This window comes from Melanaphis sacchari, unplaced genomic scaffold (assembly GCF_002803265.2).
Source record: "Melanaphis sacchari strain LSU unplaced genomic scaffold, SCAv2.0 Contig0_pilon_pilon, whole genome shotgun sequence".
In the NCBI taxonomy this organism is placed as follows: domain Eukaryota; kingdom Metazoa; phylum Arthropoda; class Insecta; order Hemiptera; family Aphididae; genus Melanaphis; species Melanaphis sacchari.
This window is the reverse complement of record NW_020270366.1, coordinates 17,996,220-18,019,615: the sequence shown is the minus strand read 5'-3', so window position 1 is coordinate 18,019,615 and position 23,396 is coordinate 17,996,220. Positions and strand designations below refer to the sequence as shown.

Genomic DNA, 23,396 nt, shown 5'->3' with positions numbered 1-23,396 from the left:
ATATTTTCACGATTATGTAATACAAATAGGTACCATAATACCTAAAGTTATTTTGTACGAAATAAAAATTAACTAACAATTGGTTTCAAAATAAATATTTTTATATTATTATCTTTATCGTTGGAAATATTGTATAATAGTTTAAGTTCATTTATTTAGTTATTAGTTAAACGCATAGTGTGCTTCGAATCGTTATAAATAATGTCCTTTAAAAACACACACATTTTGATTGATGTAAAGAGTAATAAAAAAGCTGTCAGATAATTATCAGAACATAAATAACAATTCATTTTACGCCTGTACTTCGTTAATACACAATAGAACATGAACGCATAAATGAGTTCTCGAATTTGAATTTAAATTATTATTCAAATAAATCGTGTAAACACTGAACATTATAATTTTTCAAACAATAAGTGTGTATATACTTATAAGAATGTGCAGTTTTATCGGTTATAAATTCAAAAATAATATTTTTAACATATTTAAAAATACTTTTTACAACAATTATATAATATTACACATTTTACGACACCTCAAAAGCTTCTTTTTTTTAAAGGTATTTCATAATATAAACGTTATCCATACTTAGACTTACACGGTTTTTATAAAGATTTATGTCAAACACTTATACGATAACGCCGTAAATCATAAGCATAATAACAAATTAAATATGTGTTAAAAAGAAATCGAAAATATTTAATTTTTTTACGTATGAATCTTTTACCGTGATATTTTCCTATATGTGTGCATGGTTTTTTAGATCAGATACACCCAAGTAGTCTGAACAACGTGCCGTGGAAATACGCGCCGTAAAAAAATGATATCCTAGTGGGCGATCGGCGGTAAAATAACAATAACAATAATAATGTAATAATAATATCTGTGCCGCGTTCTACACAGCTTATCAACTTTTCAACGTTCTATACAAACCAATCTCGCGTCGTACACCATAACTCGCTGCAATATTACATTATTCGCGTATTATGCGCGCGCGTATATGTGGCGTACGATTTTCATTTGTATCTCCTCGGCGACGACTAATGTGAAGTATACTGGCCGTTGTATGGGTATAAATAAAATGATAGTACACCTATTCGATATTATATTATATTCTACGCGAGTGTATCGAATGAAAACACACTGTCACTTAATAAATGCGTATTTCTACTTGGGAATGTATGTCAAGTGGAGATGTGTCGGTACAATTATTATATTATGCGTCCGGTACGAATGCAAAATTAATTCGTACACTCGAAACTATATATATATATATATATATATACACATTCATACGTATAATATTTATGTATTGTGTGTGTATATGTGTGTATGTGTGTATGTGTATGTGTTTGTGTGCGTGTAGGTAAAATATATAATATTATACAGACGAATAGATTTGATATTGTTACTTTCAGATTCGGATGGCTATTTTCGAACCATCACATTCCGAAAAAAAAAATAAACAATACAGTGTCCTGCTCACGTATTATGATTGTTGGGCGCAATATGTTTTTAGACCGTATGGGTATCGTTTGAAGATCATGAGTTTGCATGAACCGATAGTAGGTAATACAATTTTTGATATTGTGTTATCTTCACTTTTTTTTTTTTTTTTTTTGCTGATCTCGATTTCACGCCACTGCGCAGTCGCAATTAATATTTTTAGAAAAATAACAATAATAATAATTTTTCAGACGTTTCAGTATCAAAAATGGAGGACGAACTTCAACATCAGATTTTTTAACTGATTCATATCCAACTGTTACGGAAACAGGCTGTTGTTAATCTGTACTATATTTAATTGAGATATTATTATACGAACGCGAGTCGTGGAAGATACACCTAATTTGAGGCACCGAGGATGAACTGTACAAATGTGTTATTCCCATTACAATTAAAAATTCTCGCTCTACTATGTTCATTAATCGCAATTTGTATCATCTTTTATGAAACAAAAGACAAACATTCCTTTGAAATAAACCAAGTTGATTTAAAAAATGACTAAAATATTTTCTTGAGATAATTAGTTCGTTTTATTAATAAATATTATTGTTTTGAATAAATCAAATTTGAAAGTGATTATTTTTTCTACAATTGAGTATTTACAAATATTTAAGAGCAGCTATTGTATAGTTATCACTGTTTTTAGGTACCAATGTTTTTCACACATTTAAAATTTAAAAAAAATATAGATTTTCGTTTGATATATATCATGTGAAATTTTTATGCTCATATAGTCATAAGATCAATTATAATAAAAAAACATAATGATTGAAAAACTTTTTTGAATCGTGCGATATAATTGAAATAAATTAATTTACGACTAAATCTGGGTATCTTGTCATATACATTATTCTATTTGAAAAAAAATTCATCAAAACAAAAAGTAAAACCATTTTAAAAAGTCAAGTTGATTTGAAACACAGGACATTAAATGGTTCAATATAAATGTTAAAGTTAAGTGAGGAAAATTAGGATAATAAGTTATAATTTTGCTTTTACTATTACGTAGAGATATGTTTTCATTATTATGCAAAACTATACAAATCGGTCCCAAATTTTAAATTATACGTATGATTGAGTTTTATCTAATAATACTCCAATTGAGTCCGCTAAAACGAGTTCATATTTTATTTTTCTATTTCTTTACCTATCTCATTTAGGTAATTTTTAACTATAATAAGTAGAATAAAATGAGATGACTATTTCTATACTAATATAAATTTAAGGTAAAGTCTTTAATTAGTATTTTATGGCGATAGTTATCAATAATAACTAATTAGAAAAATATTCATTTGCAATGAAATGCATGTGTATTTTACTAGTTATTATTTTATTAATAATTATGTTAATTTTTAACTTTTGATACTGTAACTATACTTTTTTTGACAAACTATAAAATTACAGTCAAAATTCTTATGTATACAAAATAATAAGAAGAATAAATTTATTATTATTTTCACACTCGATAAGGTTATTTTTCGGATCAGTTAATGTGTAAATTTGAGTTTATAGATTCAACTTACTATAATATTTCCACTTATATTATGTCAAATGTAACTTATACATAAATAAAGAATAATTCTTATATAAATAAATGTAAAGCAATCCACAATTTTAAGTCTATGAATTTAGAAATATGAATATTACAAGAATATAAACTATGAAATAATATGTAATGTGGTAAATTCATTATAAAAGTTAGGTGTTTTACAAATCTGTAAAAAAATAAATAGATTCACATATTTGGTTGATAACGTTAAACAATAATAATTTATAAATATTTAGACGAAGTACACATCACTGATAATTATCATAATTTTCTTAAAATTAAATTAATCATTAAGAATGGATAATAATTAATATATTATACAGTCTCAATAGATATTATTTTTTTCAACAAGTAAAACATCAACAGCTTGATCGTTTATGTATTTTCTGTTGCATCACAAGATTCTGAAAGGAGTAATAAACTTTACCCATAGTATGAGTGAAAATGATTTTTATTAGTATTATAATAAGTATAATGAGAGAATATAGTTAAACTAATTATTTATATCGTTTTAATTCATTAACATATAAAAATTATCCAGTTTGTTTCATGAGAGTATTATGTATTTTTAATTTTTATATATTGATTAATTTTTTGATTTCTGCGCAATTTAAATAGTATAGGAAAATATGTTTGATACTCACTGCAATTTTAAATCGAATAATGGATATAATAAAGGCTTAAATTTTTCAATCTGGTATCCATGTAAGATTTATATATGATCAATTATTTTAAGCCTATTTAGTGTAACTTCTTTCTCACCGTATGTAATTAATTGTAAGTAGTTGTATACTGATAATTGATTTTAGTACTATATTTAAATAATATAAATTATTTATTTATTTAAAATTCGAAAACATTGTATTTACATTAAGAATATTACGTTATTTTATCAATTAAGCTTATGGTATGCAAAAATTGTTGTTTTCTATCAATTTTCTTATATAATTACTATATATATAAGTATAAGGTGTCAGTGCTATTATTTCAAAACACTGAAGACAAAAAATATATTACACACTTAAAATAAAGTTCCAAAAGAGTTCTCCACTAAAACTATTAGAGAAAAAACATTTAAACCTAGGCTAAAACCATGCTTACCAAATAATATTTTCCTAAAATACTACGATAACGACAAATCAAAGAGCTTTTAAACAAAATGCTTTCTTATACATAAATTATGATTATAACAACCACGGTTAGTATCTTTATGTAATATTTCAAGGCATATCGTAAACACATTAACTATATTAATATAATGAACAGAAAATATTATAATAAACTTATAATTAAAGATTATAATAAAATAATTATATAATAAATTATGCTGTTACTACATAATTCAAAAAATACTTTATGATATCCCAATTTTTAATCCAGACACGTGTAGAAAAATAAATACAATTTTCCTATGAATAATAATTTATTGATTACAAAAAATAAAAATAAAATGCAAATTTTATTAATTGGCATACATCTATCAATCACCTTATATGAAATATATAAGTATATAACTATAATTTTATATAATTATTATAATAATAATTAAAATATTACACTAACACCAGATTTTTATAATCTTCTTATAAACATGACGAAGATTTAAAAATTAAAACTATAAAATATCGCATATCAAAAAATATACCTATAAAAATACTACTATTAGTTATCACAACATCGCAGCGTAAATATATCCACACACGTCACCATCGAACGTTTACACATTTTACAGAACGATTTTTATATTTTATCATAGAAAATATAAAAGAATATTATTTAAAGTATAATGATTATAATAGATGGGCCGACGACAGTGGCGCCGAAAAAGGTTAGTATAAAAGCTAATATAGTATAGTGTTTCTGGTTTAAAAATATAACAACGAAGCACAAATGAATTCCTTAATTAAGCACATGTATAACGAACTCAAGCAAGACATTTTTATTCTTACAGAGTATGTAGAGAATAAGAAAGTGCGTATAAATCATTAAATTCTGAACAATAAAATTGATTAACTACTAACTAGATTGTATTTGTTGTAAGATAACTATTATTACTTGTAAGACAGTAATAATAATTTTAATATTTAATATTATTAAATAATAAATAAAAATACAAAATTAATGATATTTAAATTATGATAGTTTTTGAATTAAAAAGTTGAGTAGTCATTGTGAACAAGATCCAATAAGACATAAAATCTTAAATTTTCATATAGATTTTAATATTTTAAAATTCAAAATTAAAACAGTTTACGTTTAAGAGCAGCTTAATTCAAATGTGATACTCATTCAACTGAAGGGACAGTCCTATTTTTTGTTTTATTTTATTTATTTATCAAATTTATATTATGAAACAATGTTTTCATTTTTATTAAAATTATTATTATTTAAGTGGACGGTAAGTATATTAATTTTTGAAACATTTTTTGAGTCATCGATGTTCATAAATGCAACTACTATTGCCCTGACTATAACCGACCAAAGCAGTTCAAGAACGTTACGGGTACTGGGCTTGGGACTGAGGTGGACCATACGACGATGAATAGTCGTCAGACGTCTGGTGGATCCTGTAGACGGGCATAGCAGGTGATACAATGTCCAACGTCTTTCTTGACCCAGGATACCGTTCCACATCCACCGGATAGTTATGCATACCCGAAATATCTACCACCGCCTCGGCACACTGCCGGTGTGGAACCAGTGAGCTCTCTTCCATCAGCGTGGCAGTTAGTTGACTGCCACCGCCTTTTCCGCCGCCGCCGCCACCCTTCATGCAGCTGTAGATGGCTAGGGCCAACGCTGCGCCCGCCGTCATCAGGGCCTTGCTGGAAAGTGCTATAAGGGCGCTGGCTCCGACAGCGGCCATCGTGCCCGCCGCCCAGTACAATCCGTGATGGTCTTTCTTTTTTCTACCTTTCATTTTTAACAAAAAAATACAAAAACAAAAAGCAATATGAAATAACGGCTGGAAAACGATTTTTAGTATTTAGGATTAGACACTGAAAGTACCCACAAAATTTAAAAAATATGTGGTCTTGTTTGTGTGTTACTACCACAGATAATTGGTAAGTGAGCTAAAAGTCTTTATTAACGTATTGATACTTTAATAAAACAACAATGAAATCAATCATATTTTATGGATAATTTGTCTGTCGTAAATCAAAACGTTTAACCGCCAGTTTCTCCAGACTTTTTTACACTTGAAAATATGAGACAATCATCAAAAAATACCATTCATCTATCTAACGTGGTATGGTGGTAGGTGAATACGGAGATAATCGGATCACTGCCAACACATAACACATTGAAACTAAAAGAAAATATAATATCAAATTGTTATAATTAAATTGTCTTAAAGCCACATCTATTTCGAAGTTATGATGACCATTTGTCAGACACAGCGTAGTTTAAGCGCAAAACTGTGTATTTGAAATTTTATTTGATGCGTCGAATCTATGAATCGTATAAATTTGAAAAAAATATGGATAAACTATATAAATAACACGTATTATTTCGTACTTTTTAATTATCTTTAGAATTTTGATGAACATTCGAAAATCTGTGTATTATAATGTTTTTTAATAATAATTCGTTTTTAGTTCGATATACATAAAAGTGTAACGTAAAAAATAATATCTAAAAACGGTATGACACGTTGACGATGCGTGTCCTTGTAGCGTCACGCCGTCCGATTTCAATTTTAATTTTTTTTTCTTCACAACAGACGTACCTAATAAACCAGTTGACTGATAATATAATTGCCGTGCACCGCGTTTAATTTGTTTTTAAAATAATTACGTTCGTCATTGTTGACGAACCTATATACGAGTCAGTTGAAAAATTTAGACGACTTTCATCTTGCGCGTACAAAATAATATCTAGGAATTTACATCAATTATCGTGGACACAATCAATATGTAGATAATAGAGGACCGAAAATGTTAAACTAATATGTAATAATCGGATATAATTTTGAATATTATGTTCATATTGTGTTAAAAATCAAATGTGTCCAGATGTTAGTTTTATTATTATTTTTTTTTTTTTTACGTAAAACACGTATAATAATATTACTGAGATGACAGGCGACAGTAGACAATAATAACATGAAACTTGTAATAATTAGGATAATATAATACGTGTAATATTAAATAGGTATAGTATTATTATGCCATTTGACATGTTTAGTATTGTTATAGTGTTAGGGGTATTTTTTTTTTTTTTTTTGGAAAGAGGAAAAAGTAAAAATTAAGTTTTAAATTCAGTCTTTGCATATAGTTTTAAATTACTTATTATAAAATATATGTTTGTTTTTATAAGTATGTTTATAGAGGTTGTCATGTATGTTGTCTCAATCTTACTAGCTAGTAGATAATGTATAATGTATAAAAAATGTAAGTATATTTGAAATAATCCATTTGACACTGTTATTTTAATATCAGAGTGAATTAAACTTGTATCAATTACAAAGGTAACTATATTATCTAGTCTCTTTCTCCCCTTAGATTTTTTTGAAATTTTAATTTTGAAACATTTTTAAAATTTACAAAAAATTCTTCGAGAGTCCATAAGTAATATTCTTAATTATAGATTTTATTGATATAATTATTACTCTAATATTAAAATCACAAAATATAATAGATTATTTCAAACGTAAAATATTGTATGGTATGAGTTAGTTAGACGGAGACAACACATGAGGGTACGACGTCCATTTATGAGTTTATTATGGACAGATACTTTAACCACATAATATAATATACATTTCTTAGAATTTGACTTCTTAACTTATTATTAGTTGTTTATATGCATAATATGTATTAATAATAATTCATATACAATTATATTAATATTAATATAATCAGAAATAGTTCGGTTACATGAAAATTAACTTTAAACAATCAAGACTCTTTTAAAAAGCTTTAAAAAATTAAGATAAGGCATCGTACGTGACGTCGTGCTGTCTATACGTTAGTATTATATTTAAATTTTTAGTTTTTTCAACAGTTTAGGAAGTAAATAATGCAAAGACTTGATGGTAAATAATAACATTATGCGTTTGGTCATACTCATTCTGAGAAACGGCAATATCCGTTCGAACATGCTGTTACCAACCGATCGAGCCGTCGCGTTGATCGGATTTAGGAGTTTGACCCGCAGATCGATGCTCTCCACGTAATCGTTAAGTCGTTTGACGATCATGTGGTCTAGCTGACTGGAGTTGGCAGCATCCAGCGACTCGTTGGTCGGCAATAGACCAGCCGACGAACTACGCCTCTGAAATAATGTGAATCCTGGATAAATCTCGTAGCTTCGTTCGCCATCCAGACCGTCCAGCAACAAGAGTACATCCCTCTTGACGCAAGTTATCGTGTAATTGTTTGAGCATCGTGCTTGTGGAACTTCCTGTAACAACGTAATACATTCCATTCATTAAGTATAATTTAATTTCACATATCATATTATGTTATGTCATATTATGATACTTTATTAAAGTGTAGAGAGATGACAACAGTTTTTATTTCGATAATCGATATTCTTTGTATATTTTTTAATAAAAATTTTTTTATTTTTTTTATTTTGATGGGCTAGGCCTTGTTTTATATAGATATTTACAGTTTGTAATTGATTTAATTAACAACTGCAAGTGTATATTGTAATATATGTTTAAATTAACAATAGAAAATAGTCTGTAAATATATATACTGGTTGATTTAACATCACGTATTTGAATAATCACATATACTATAATTTAAAAAAAAAAATCAAGTTTAAAAATTTAAATTTATAATTTGAGTTCACATCAATAACGTTTGACATTAGTCGTCTAAGTGGGCTATTTGCTAATTAATAAAATATAAATATATTAATATAATATAAATCTAACCATCTTTCCAATACTCAAAAATATTTAAGATAAAATACTTAATTGTTTTTAACTTTATAAACATTATAATATATATCCTTTATTATTATATTATAATTTATAACTATAAAAATATTCTATCGTTTACCAAATAGAAAATGACAACCTTTGTAATTTACGTTTTTCTAAATTTAAAAAAATAATAATAATAACTGGAACCCTGCATTATACTATATCAATCAAAATTATGTTTAACACTTAATATTGTCGTATATATATATATGTGTGTGTGTGTGTATGTGTGTGTGTGTGTATACATATATTTATATATTTAGTAATAATACATAAATTTTAGTATATAATAAAAGTGACATTTTCGACTCACCCATACTTAATTCATCGGTAAAAGTGCTTAACTATCATACATCCTAATTAATATACTGTTATAATGTAATGTTTCACTAATACTTCTGTCAGCCGCTATTTTTTTTTTTTCGTTTCATCAAAATAAGTCTTTTAAATAAATTTTACATTATAATATTAATATACTCGTATTATGCTTAACGCCGTATATTTAAAATAGATTCGATGGATTCACGTGACTCGGTATTTTAATAAATATATTAATTATTAGTACTTGTATAAATATAAATTTTGTACAAAAATATTTGTTCGAATATAATAATAAAATAAGACATACATATGTATATGTATATATCATATATTAAGTGGTCAGATTTCACGCGGAGAAAATACGTTTTTCATTGATCACCGGCTGCGTTCGTTACTTGGCACCCGCAGCTATAAACATACCTAAGCACCGACTTACATATTGACCATATTGTACAAAACACTTATAGGTGTACACGAATTCGGATTCCTCTACTTACAGATATAACATAATAATACCATACTTAAATTGTATTGATGCGAAAGCATGTGATATACGTGTTAAGCTGATGAGAATATGTGTTGTGTGTATGTGTGTAGAAGGTTATGCCGCAGATGTAGAGCACGTCTGATCCGACACTAATAACCGTATCATCAATATGCAGGTCATCGTAATAATAACAATATTATATTCGCGTGTTATACAAGTATCAACATTAAAATGTCTCGTATATGAAAAGGGAAAACCATTTAATTTATTTATTTATCATTATTCATTTTTTTTTTTTTTTACAATAAAATTAAAATACGGTTTAACGCATGATTTGATCGTGAACCATAATATTATTTACATACACGATACGCGTTTATGAATGCACATCAAATTATTCACATAGGTACGTAAATTGAGTTGAATTATAGATTTCACTAGTATATATTAATGTATATATTTACGATTTGATTGTATAAATATGTAAATTGTACATAGATTTTTTTTTATTACTAAACTAAATTAAAAGGTTATGTCTCGTACAATAAAAATCATATATTTATGATATATAATAATAAGTATTATAATTTCCTAGTATGTCTTAGTTTTTTTTTATATGTTGTTATAATTTTACACATAATTAATCGCTTAACCGTATTTACAGAATTGGTATTTATTACTAACGAATCAAAACTAAACGATTCTTGGACAAAATATTAATACGACTATAAAGTAGATAGATTGATAATTAAAAAACTGTCAATCACTATATATTGTATCGTATACTCGTATAATATTTAATATATTATAAAATTAGATTTATTAGTTCGTGTTAACGATAATATGAGTATCTCCTAGAAAAAATAAGGTAAAAAAATGAATATTGTATGGTATCATAATAATATGATGTATAAAATGTTAATTTGATTTGATTACTTCTAGTTATCAATTTATTGTTAATTTTATCTTGTACAGCTCATTCCAACTCATCTTAGAACTAAATATAAAATACAAACAAACATTTAATTTATCAAGAATTGTGATAATTTTTATAAATTCGATAATAGATTGATTCCCTTTTTTGTTTTAGTTTTTGTTGAAATGAAAAAATTGTATACATTTAAAAAGTGTATTTTTTTAAACTTATATTCCACCGAAAAATTAATCTTTGATAATTTAAATATATATTAGAAACGCTAATCAATTTACACTTTTGAATATTTTTTCTTATTAATTTGTATTATAGTGATAATTAAAAAAAAAATTAGGTAAAAAATGTTCAATTATTTGATATTAGTATTGCTTCGAGTGTTCATAGTGTGACTGGTATGGTGAAAATGTATTACACTATAATAGGAATTCAGTTCTAAAATTTTATTTGTACCTTAATTCACATTAGTTCAATACGAATCAAGTTGATTTAAATGATAAGATGTAAACAGATTAGGTATATAATAACAAAATATTTGAATGCATATTTATTGTACACCTCTCGTAACGTCGTATTTATATCAAATTTAAATTGCACTTTATTGTAGTATATATAAATCTATTTAAATATCGAATTTAAGTGTGATAAATAATAATCAATTGTGATAAAAATTTAATTAATACCTCCATATTATAAAAACAACTAAATTCAACTAAATATAAAAAAAAAAAAAAAAAATAACAAGCAAATGTTGATTAATACTTTATTACAATATATTAAAATATTAAATAACCATACGTTTTACTAAAAGCACTACCTATGTGTAACTTTATTATCATTGCTAAATTCAAATTTAATAATAAATCCATTTAAATAATGTTTTGTGTGATTAATATATTAATACAAATTTATATTTATTATTTTCAGTTGTACCTATAATTATATGCTTTACGTAGGTAAATATTATTATAATTTGATTTGATTTTTTATAAATAAAATAAAATTTTAAGATATTTTAGTCTAATTTCCATACATTTATTGAATAGTTTACACAATGTTTACGATATATAAATATCAAATATGTATCGATTGGAAAAATAGATATTTTAAATCAAAAATAAAAATGTTTAAGGAAATTATAATTATTTATCATGTATTTTATTTGTGTAAGTATTTACTTTTAAAACTAAAAATTTAGCATATTTGATATATTACTTACAGCAATTACTTAAATGTACTTATTAGTTTATTTTATATTAGTAATTACTCATTATAGGTATACATATATATTTTTAAAATATCATTATTTTGCTTTTCATGTGATTACATTGAATACTTTATTTTATTTTCATATTATTTATAATATTACATTAGTCTTAAATATTAATTGAATAATTTTAATTTTAATACCACACGTTAGGTTAGGTTAGGTCAGCGGTTCCCAAACTTTTTCAGCCTCGGAGCCTCTTTTTAAGGGGAGGTTTCTCGTGGAGCCCCAAGAAATATTTAACGTTCATTTGCATTTGCCTGTGTTCTATGAAGCATAATTAATACGAACTGTATACATACGGACAATAATGAACGGTGCCCTCGGGAAACCATTGCGTAACCCCAAGGGCTTCGTGGAGCACAGTTTGGGAACCGCTGGGTTAGGTAAATAATACATTTTAATACTAATAATATTTACACTTGACAAATTTATACTAAAATTTTGGTTTTCACTTTTTAAATAAGCAAAAAAATAAATATGGGTAAGTGAGTATCGCTCAGTTGTACCTATATTCGGTATCAAAGTTAAGTGAATCACTGTAATAAAAGTGTTAATTATATTCAAGGACATACCAAACAATTCTGATCGGAGATAGTCCTGTGACGTATTTTTAAGCCTAAACCATCAAAACCAAGGTCCCGATGCATTTAGGTTATGTCTATGCTAAGAGGCCACAGGACCTTTATCATGACCCATTAAAAAAAATTGTTCATTTTTTTTTATTTATTTAAATTATATTTTATGTTAAAAATAAATTTATTTAATGTATTATGAAAAAAATTCTCAAGCATCAGACTCTTTTTGTTCTAGCTATCTTTAATATGTATATTTAAAGAAATCCTAACTCGTATAGTCTACGAGCCCTACGAGGGCCCTAGACTCTAGAGAAACAAAGTTTCATGCTGTACCACTAGATCAGGGAGTCAATAATATTACCAATTAAATATAGCGATATAAATATGTTACACACCTAATGTTATTTATTTTGCTGTTATTATTTTAGAAGGTTAATTTAATTTTTGGTAAAAACATGACATTTATTATATTATTTAATGTTATTTAAATTGTTGTGATTTTGATGAATTTAAATAATTATAAAAATAAATTGTGCCTATATATTTTAAATATTTGTACATATCTATAATAATAACTTATACAAGATGTTTCATTACATTTTCAAGCATTATTTTGCAGAAAATAATTTTTTATGACTTTATGAAAAATATAATAATAGAAAATTTAAATGTCAATAAATAACTTAAAAATAGGCGAAATATTTTAAAATTATACTGTGCATAGAAAATGATCAAATTAAGTAATAAACAATCGACAAACTTGTCAAGTATCTACACTAATTCATTTTTAAATAAATAAAAAAAAAAATTAATTTTATCCAAAACTGATTTTAAGTGAAAATTTCCTGTTTATCTTTATTTGTTTTTTGTATTCCTCAATTAATTTAAAAATACTGAAAATTTTTGCTTTAGACCCGTTTAAAAAACAAATTAAATACAATTTTATTCAAAATCATTTTTTAAGTTAAAAATCGAATAATTTTTTCAACCGCTTATCGTGTATACATATATTTATTTGTATGTACAATTTAAAAATATTTGTAAAATCAATACGTACATTCATTGCTACGCTTTATTTGTATATACAAATCGTTATAAAATCAATACGTACATTCATTGCTACGCTTAGAATCAAAAATGTATTTGATTTATTTATTTATTTAAAAAAAGAAAATTTAATATGTTAGATATTTAGGGAAAGTAAGTCATTGATTAGTTTTGATATGTATGTGTTGCATAGTTTATGCATTAATTCAATGACCAGTGAATTTTTTTTACTTATTTAATTAGTTTCACAATAAAATAGTGTATGTGTGTGAAAGTAGTAGAAATCATTTATTGTTAAAAATAAAAATAAAGATTCTGAGAATGGACTCGAATGTTTGAACCAACGATATCACTGTTGGTAATCCATTTCCATAAATTATAGACATTATTTTGATTGTGAACTAAACGAATTGTTTTTCATCGCAACGTACCATAACTAAATAACTAATATAGTTAATATGTTACGTGCACGTAACGATCGTAATGTCGCTTTCATCTGCTGGAAATTTTGCGTTAAACTATTCACAATGCCTACACACAAACATTCCAGAAGAGTTACTGAGAAAAAAAAGTGGTCATAAAAATAATTGGAAAATTCGGTTCAAATACCTAATATACGCAGATAAATAAAAAAAAAATCGAAAAAAAATCTTACCAACGGTGTACCTAAATCTCGACAGGCCGTTTTCCACCAGTCCAACCCATTGTATAAGTTGATTATTGTTTCTAACGTACGTGTTGCATTAAAAAATTACAGTAACATTAAAACAAATTATAATATACAATGCGTGTTAATTTGCCATATTATTGTTAATAGTATTAATTCGTTAAACCAATGTGTTCGCTCCAATTTCGAATGCCACAAAACAATGGAATAAATAAAAATACGAATAACAGGATGACGAAAAAATACGGAAAAAAATTCGTTCACTGGCCAACCATGCGGTACACTACGATAGGATGAATGGTTTCTCGCCATTGTCAATGGTTTTACGGCAATACGGGTTAGTTTATCCACGTTTTAAGTATTCCGAATTCTGATAATGAATCGCGGATCTAGGATAAATGGATGATAAGGAAGTCGATACAGTAACGCTGGAAAATAACAACAAACAAAAAAAAAAACTAATCATAATATGCATTGTTGTTTCTTATGCGTCATCGCGGATAATTCTCTGGTTAACTGGGTTATAATCTACCTACGTTAAATATAAATATATGTATGTATACGAGTCTAAGACTTACCAAAACCACTTGGTCATTAGAATACGCTAAAAAATGGAGTCTATACAATAGTGGTTCATATCTGTATAAATAAAAATTAACTAAATTAAGATATACGATATGTTGTTATTTTAATAATGATTTTTTTTTTTTTTTTTTAACAAAAACTGTACATTTATTTAATAACATTTTACGGATATACGAATCAAAAATTATATCCATATGATTGTATCTACATTCTACAGCAGGTATGATTGAAATAGTTAAACATTCTGTAGATGATAGCTGATTATAGTTAAATGATTCGAGATGTTGAACAGTTGGTATGTGGAAAATTTTAAGGAGGAACAACGAAAGAGAAATAATATTTGTAATTTTAAAAATTCGTTAAAAATAATAAAAAATTGAGATTGCCGTCCAACTATTGAAAGGATAGTATTAAGACACTTAACTTAAGAATAAAGAAATTGTCCATTGTCTAGTAATATGTCTAGTAAATAAATTTAAAATCCGTTATAATGATTTAGTAATATATCAAAACTAAACATTAAAGTTGGGTTAGTTGAAATTGATTAAGTTAATTAAGAATTAAGTCTTATGAAATTTATATAATTTAAATTATGTATAGTTCTTAAGAATGTTTATGTATTGTATACTATCAGCTAATAATCATTACAGTTGTAAACTTTTATACCTAATAATAAAAATAAATCATTATATTACTAAAAGAAGTTGTTAGTTCCTAATAACAAGTGGTAGTTGAAGGTGTAAAATATAGGTTTATCGTTTAACATTTATTTCATAAATTATTTTTTCTAAGTGTATACAAAAATTGTTGTGACGATTTAAAATGTATAAATTGTTTATAATAAGTAACATAACTGAAATCACTGAATAATAATCCGGTCTTCAATTTCACCGCTACTTAATAAACACGCAGTTTTAAATTATAAATTTATTTGCTTGCAGAAAAATATGCGGCGCTTAAGACCATGGATCTTTTAAACGTGTACCGAAAACTCTGTTCTAAATTTCGAGTAGATCAAACAAAATAAATCGATCAAAACCTACCATAAAAGTCGTAGCCAATAATCATTACACTTTTGTTCTGACCGGCGTACACCTAAAAAAAATTGAATTCGATAACCGGATAAAAATTCTAATCGGTAGAAAGTCTAAGACAAAAGTCACTCAAGAAATCTCGCCCCCTTAAAGCCATTCCCGGTCGGAACTCGTAAATACCGCGCTCTATGTTTGCGATACTATTCACCTACGTCTTCACGCGATCGGCACGATATATCTATTGATAATGCCAATTATTATCGTTATTACCAATTTTATATGTTATATTATACTGTACCTGTACCGGGGTAGATGTGACGTTATCGGCGGCCAGCAGGACCTCTGCTCCGGCGATCAGATACAAGGCGAGGCACAGCGGCGACCACCGAGGGTGATGCATGTCGTCGTCGCAGCGGCGAGTGGTACCTTTAACGTGTATAAATATACGTTGTACAATGACAAAAATATTATAATTCGTGTATATCTTAATCGATAATATTAATATGTCATTACAGTATTGCGTTGATGGCAGAGAGCTACGACGGCTGCAGTGTACGGAAGGTTAATGACTGACGGTGCCGGGATATTGTACCGCTAACGAGCGGCGCCGTCGCTACGGTCGTCGGGGTGCGTGATCCGCCTCCGCCACCGCCGATATGTATACCTGTATATAGGTACGTGGGTTTAATTATTGCTGTTGTCGCGTGAATCGGCGGAAAAACATAGTCGCAACAAGTGAACCGTTAAACACAATAGCGCCCGATGTAAACGTTTCTATATCCGAAATCGGTTGTTAACTTTTTTTTTAAATTTCTTTTTTTTTGTCTTTCCCTCCCCCGACGGTGAATTTCGTCTCGACGTCAGCGTCGATATACCGTTTTGTATTTCACTAGTCGATGCTGCAGGTAGGTATGCGTCGTTCAAAACATATATGATTACAATACAGAACTCGGTGCGTTTCGACAATATGTCATTTTGCCGATGATACGGCTGAAGACGACGACCACGACCACGATGATGCTGCTACGGGACGGTTTGGCCGACTGGCGGCCGCCGCCGAAGTTTGTAACGCGGACGGGTTCACGATTACGTACGATGGATGATTTCGGCGATCGTCCGGTTACGGTTTTGTAGCGTAAAACGATAATGACGATAATGATACACGGGCAGAGTCGGTAATTGCCATTATCGTATAGCGCTGGTATTGTTGTCGTCACATGTTGTTGTAATAATTTCACCCGTGGAATAATATGATATTATTATGCTCGTCGCACGTGTTGTTTGCACACGCGCGAATTCGCGAGCAATAATTGAAAACAGTGAAAACCCGCAGGACCGAAACCCCCGGCAAACAAGCGTTCGGCATCGTTTTCACGCGTGTGCACGCATGACGTTCGGGGTAATAGAGGTGTTTATACCTGTACGGAATCAAATCAGACCGGTGGCGGCGGGGGTCGGGTCCGGCGAGCGTTTCGAACGATAATATTATAATGTGAAATGTATGACACGCCAGCACACGTGTAAACCGACCGTGATCGCCGCGGTCCGGCGCGGATTTAATGAGTAAAAACAAAAGCGGACGAAAAAATCGAATTCGTTTTCCGACGCGCGAAAGATCGGGGAAAAAAACGGGGGGAAAAAAAAAACCCACGCGCGAGCCCATTGAAATCGCAGTCGCGCGCGCGGTCCGTGCGATAATTAATTTTCCGCAGAAATCTGCGAGACATCTACCCCGTTGACACACATTGTTGTGTCGGTTTGTGCCGAATCACCGCTCGTTTACTTTTACCTACGCGCGCAAAACGATTTCCAACGCGGTTTTTCATTAATTTTTTTTCCGTCGGTTTTACCATCCGTCCGTCGCTCGCGATTCGCACATACGCACGCACGCGCGTGCCGTCACACACACACACACACACACGCACACGCACACGCACACGCACACTTCTTCGCCGCCGCCGATAATCGTTTCGTTACACGGCTCTATAAAAACTACCCGCGCGCTGTCGGCCAGCTCCAGTTCGTGGCTTCATTCCGTACCGATAACACGGCCACACACACGGCCACGCACACACACACACACCGTCTCTCTCTGCAGCCATATCGCCGTAGTAGTCGTCTCCGCGTCGTCCACACGCACATCACGCATACCGCGGCCACGGGCACACCGCGCGCCCCGCTCGTAACCACAATCGTCCTGTCGACCGCGCGTCGTCGTCGTACAAGTGTGGTGCGTTTCTCGTTTCGACCACCGCCGTTGTCGTCGTCGTCGTCGTCGCCATCATCACTATGCAGACGTGCGGCCGGCGAAAACACGGCGGCGCGACCGTCACCATCGCGGCGGCCCTGTGCGCGACTTGTCTGCTGAACGCCGTCTCGGCGGTGCGCGGGCAGATGGAAACCGTCGCTGCGGCGCCGGACGGAGGCGGCGGTGGAGGACCGCAATTGCTGTCGTCGTTGCAACCGCCTACGACAACCACCACGACCACGACCACGACCACCAACGCTCAACACCAGGCCAAGTCCGACGACTCGGCCAACGCGGAACTCCTGAAGCAGGTAATTGGAAAAATCGTCATTTTCTTATCGCTCGCACCCTGCGCGCAGTCATTCGGCTGCTGTCGGGGGGCAAGTCAACCGCTTTTTCGCCTCACCCGTTGGCTACACGAGATTGCCGTACGACGGTGTCGTGTGTCATTGTAGGAACGTCTTCTCCCGTTTCCAAACCGTTGCTGGCGTCGTTCGAAGTAATATTTTAAACCGAATTTAACCTAACGCTACGGCCTGCTGTCGTCGAACAGTAAAATCATCTGAAGATTCGATTAATTTTGAAAATCGCCGATTTCTGTGCGTAAATACGTGTTCTCGGGTAATTTTTATCTCGCCCCGTCTTGATATTATCGACAATAGTATTGCCCATAGAACGTTGAGCGCACATTGTGAAGTGTGTATGTCAATCGTTATTAACAAGTGGTGTGATATTTCGCTTGAATTCATCGATTTTATCATTTAATATTTATAATAAATACCTAAGCTCTTTTCCTGAAATGTTATATCAGTTCCGCTGGAATGAGACTATGAACACACTTATTGAACGTAGATTTTCAATGTATTAATATTCTTGAAGAAAAATCTAGAACTCGAGAATAATTACTATATGAAATACCTATGTATTTTTAATTTCGTGAGTTTTTTTTGCCTCCATCTATCACGCCACTGTTTCTAATTTTTACGCACTGTTTTTTAAATCTTCCTCCGTGCACATTTTTTCATTATTTTAATCGAATTACCTGTCACGTAAGTTTATTAATAATATACATAATGCCTACCGAATGATCTAGTTAACGTAAGACATTTATTATTTTAAGCTATAAATGTTTTTTAATACTTTTTTTTTGAATTTAAGTCGTTAAAAACAATGTTTTTCTACAAATGTATATAATTAATTATACTAATTTTAACGATATCATTTAGAAATTGTTTACATGAAAATTAACTTTTTGACGTGTAATTTATAATTTATATTAATTAAAAGTTTAGAAGCTTAGCGATGTACTGAGAGAATATACAGGGGTATATAGCAAAACGTCAATCCACCACACAGCACTTGCTTTTAAATACTTATAAAAAAAAGATTTTGTCCGAAATAATTTGATTTTTATTGATCAAAACATTTCGAATTATATTTCTCATACGAATAAGAATTTAAAAATTTGTTTTCTGAAATAATGAGTGTCTTATGTAATTACGTTAAATAGATCATTCCGTATAAATTATGCTCTTCGATAAATGGCCGTATCAACGAAAATACACTAGGACTCTGAATAAAAATATACTTACAGTCGATAATAATAATTGTTATGGAAATAAATAATTTTATCCATAACACATAATTGTTATCGACACGTATGGTACACTCTATCGTGGTAGGTCCCATCCCACCTATCCCATAAACATTACAATAACGATTTCTGAGTAATAATTATCACACAGTACACTGCATTTTATTTTAATGTATACTTATTATATCACATTATGCACATCGATCCATTAACAGTGAACACTACGATCATACGTATCAAAAATTATTGACGATTATTACTTTTATCATCTATGCAATATAGATAATATGTTACAATATGCTAAAAACTTTACGCTTTTGCTATGTTGGATATTTATTTTTTGTATGTTTAATGCGTGTAAAACTCGATTTATCAATTACCGGTACGAGTAAAGGCTTCAGATTTCAAAAAAGAAAATTTTTGAAATACATAATACATAACACTCTAGTGTTCGCTGTTAAGACGATCGTTTGTTAATGCATTGTACTGAAATAATGAGATATCAAATCATATAATATTATTATTAAATTCGCACGGCGATCTCGTCGATGTACCAGTTGTTATTACATACCGTCGTTTGTGTGTGCGCACGCCCGCGTATATGTTGCGCAACAGGTGTTGATGAAGAAATGTCTACATCGGTACACGATGACGTGCCTGAAACTGGACTTGGTTCGGCTGATCGACCGACTGGGCACGGCCCGTGCCTATCAGCTAGTTCCCGGCGTGTCGCTTGTTCGGGCTTCGGACAGCAACCAGACGGCGGCCACTGGCGGTCACCACTACCGACAGAACCAGCACCACAAGCAACACCACTATCACGGCGGCATACCTCCGGAGGTAGTCAGGTCCCTAGTGCGGGGCAACGATTCGGCTGATGAGCTGGACGGGTATCTGATGGAAAAGGTCGATGCGTACCTGAACAGCCTGTCCATCAGCGTTAAGCTGGTTGACTCGGCGGTCGTGGAGAAGGTGCGCAATCTCAGTAGCCAGATGCTCGTCAACATACTACCCACCGGATTACTGGAGACTGGTAATAATAATAATCGTCACGCGTTACTTAACAACCGTTGATCATGTTATCGTGGTCGGGGTGAATTTTTCAGTGATTCCACATGGGTCTTAGATGAACGTGAAATTGGAATGAACCATTTCTGTATCAAATAAACTAGTTTTATTTATCCCGATTTTCTGACGTACACTTTTTGTAAAGCACTACTAATATTATTAAGAAAAACAAAATACTTAACACCTCAAAATGTATCATAATAATTCATGACTATTTATTAGTTACTACTGATCATCAATAGACTACTTTAATTTCCCGACATTGAATTATTTATCGACGTGATTTGCGATTTATAAGACGACTATTTTGTGGCCAATGAATATAAACAAATTAAGTGTATATTAAAATTTGGTGCTGTTCAAAACAATTATTCTTTTGCACACTATGTCCAACCGATAATACTCGAGAATAATAACATTTTCATTTCAAACGAATGATAGGCATTAAATTTCACGATATTTTTCTTACATTTCGTCTTCACTTACACGCTCTCTCGATTGTCGATCATACGGTTTTCACAAATCGATTATTAATATTTCGTTTTTGCGTATTTTAGACGCGATCATTTGCGTGTCGAAGAAATCATTACTGGTTTTTTTTTTTCGTTTTTATTTTAATAATATAATGGCATCAGCTTGTAACGTAGTTCTAAACTATTAAAAACAATGAACTTTTCTCGTATTATGCTCGTTTAAAAACATTTATTGTCAAGTAGATTTCATTGAGGTAAATTATTATATAATAGACGTAAAAGTGGTCACGAAAACATAATATTCTCATGTGTTTGTAAGTACAAAGTAGGTACACATAATCATAGCCCAATTCATGCATTTTTTTTTTTTTTTTTTATGTAAATTTAATCCAACCAAAACTTTTTTTTGTAATATTATAATGTTGTTGTGTTTAATATGCTTGGAAAATGTTTATATAAAAACTTATTAATACAACCCCTTTAGTACGCATTTTCTATGATTCCGAATCGGATTCAAAACAGATTTTATATTTGAAATTATTAGCCTTCCTGTATAATATTTTTTACTACGATCTGTTTTCATAAAATTTAACTCACCATAAGTGAGTACTAGATAGTTTATAATAATATTTTAAATAGACCACGAAAATGTAATGTCTTACGATGTTCCTACTGGTAATTTTACGTGTACACGTGTTCTAAACTTTCTAAACTTGTACTCAATTGATAAAGGTTTATGACGACAAGTACTCAGAAGAAGGCGCGTCAGTTTAATATTAATTCATAACCAGTAGATTCCATGTACCAGTACAGTCAAATTCGCTTATTACGATCTTTAAGGGACCAAGAGAATCTGATCATTGTAACCGAACTTCGTTAAATCCGGATTATAAAATGTAGCAATACATAAGATATAAAATCAACCAAATACATTGCTTGGAATCGTTTTACCCGGATTATCGTTGTAAATGGCATCGTTATAAGCGAATTCGACTGTATTTATTTGCTATACTATATGTACCTAGTCGCCAAATTCCACTTTTAGCGGTCATAGGCATTCGATATTATCGCGATTTTTGCAGGGTATCGATCGTTTTGCTAATCGTTGTTTTATATTTGCCCACACGCAGGACGAGGTAAGAAGGACGGTATGAAAGCGGCCATGTGGTCAGCAGGCACGCTGGCAGCAATCGCTTTCGCATCGTTGGCCGCCATGTCGGGCAAGGCGCTGATGACCGCCATGTTGGCACTCGTCCTGGCAGCCGTGTGCGCGCTCAAGGGCCACGGAGGCGGTGGAGGCGGCGGCGGCGGCGGTTACGGTAAGACGTCGCATTACGAGATCATCACCAAGCCGGCCATCTACGACCACGAACACCTGGTGCACGGAGCGTCGTACTCGTCGGCGCCGTACAGTTACGCTCGACACCTGACCATGGACGAGAACGGCGGGACGCATCACCCGATCGGCCGCGGCCCGCCGCAGGCTCAGCGGGTCAGCGTCGTGCACGCGGCGCCGGCCGTTTCGGCGGCCGTCGTCCAGCCCAACGACGCGTCCGGCACGGGTGAACAGGCCGGCGAGGAGGACGCGGACGACGAGGCCACCGTCGGCCGTTTGTCTTATCCGCTGGCGCCGGTCGCTTACATACCCACCAACAACGCCTGACGTCTCGACGACCAATCGGAGTTTTGACGTTATCGTTTGAGCGTCCACTTCACAGTCGACGTTAATACAACTGTTATTATTATTATTATTAATAGTATTTATTTATTTATTATTATTATTATTATTATTATTATTATTATTATTATGATTATCACAAATATTTATTTATTTATTTCTTATTAGGTGATATAACTATCATTATTAATATTTATTCAATTTTTTTTTTTTTTTTTAATTTAATTTCGTTTATATCATAATATGATTTTGTAATAAGCCGATGTTATTTTTTCGATATTAAATAACACAACCGCGTGATTGTAAATATTATAATATTTTAGAAGGCTATTATAATATATATAATTTATATATATATATATATTACTAAATTATTTATATTATAATTTTCAATACATGGTTTAATTCCCAATTATTTTTAGTTT

At 30.9% G+C, this 23,396-nt stretch overlaps 2 protein-coding genes across 2 annotated transcripts; one reads left to right on the top strand and one right to left on the bottom strand.

Annotated features, from left to right (window-relative positions):
- Positions 1-5,430: 5,430 nt before the first annotated feature.
- On the bottom strand, positions 5,431-16,938 carry LOC112596672. Its single transcript, XM_025342438.1, has 4 exons — positions 16,424-16,938; positions 16,209-16,336; positions 8,125-8,461; positions 5,431-5,968 (listed from the first exon to the last, which is right to left on the bottom strand). The coding sequence occupies exons 2-4, from the start codon at positions 16,308-16,310 to the stop codon at positions 5,553-5,555; spliced, it is 855 nt and encodes a 284-aa protein (XP_025198223.1). The 5' UTR covers positions 16,311-16,336; positions 16,424-16,938; the 3' UTR covers positions 5,431-5,552.
- Positions 16,939-17,944: 1,006 nt separating this feature from the next.
- On the top strand, positions 17,945-23,097 carry LOC112594548. Its single transcript, XM_025339371.1, has 3 exons — positions 17,945-18,469; positions 20,368-20,785; positions 22,424-23,097. Exons 1-3 carry the CDS (start codon positions 18,200-18,202, stop codon positions 22,954-22,956), a joined length of 1,221 nt encoding a protein of 406 aa, XP_025195156.1. The 5' UTR covers positions 17,945-18,199; the 3' UTR covers positions 22,957-23,097.
- Positions 23,098-23,396: the final 299 nt, after the last annotated feature.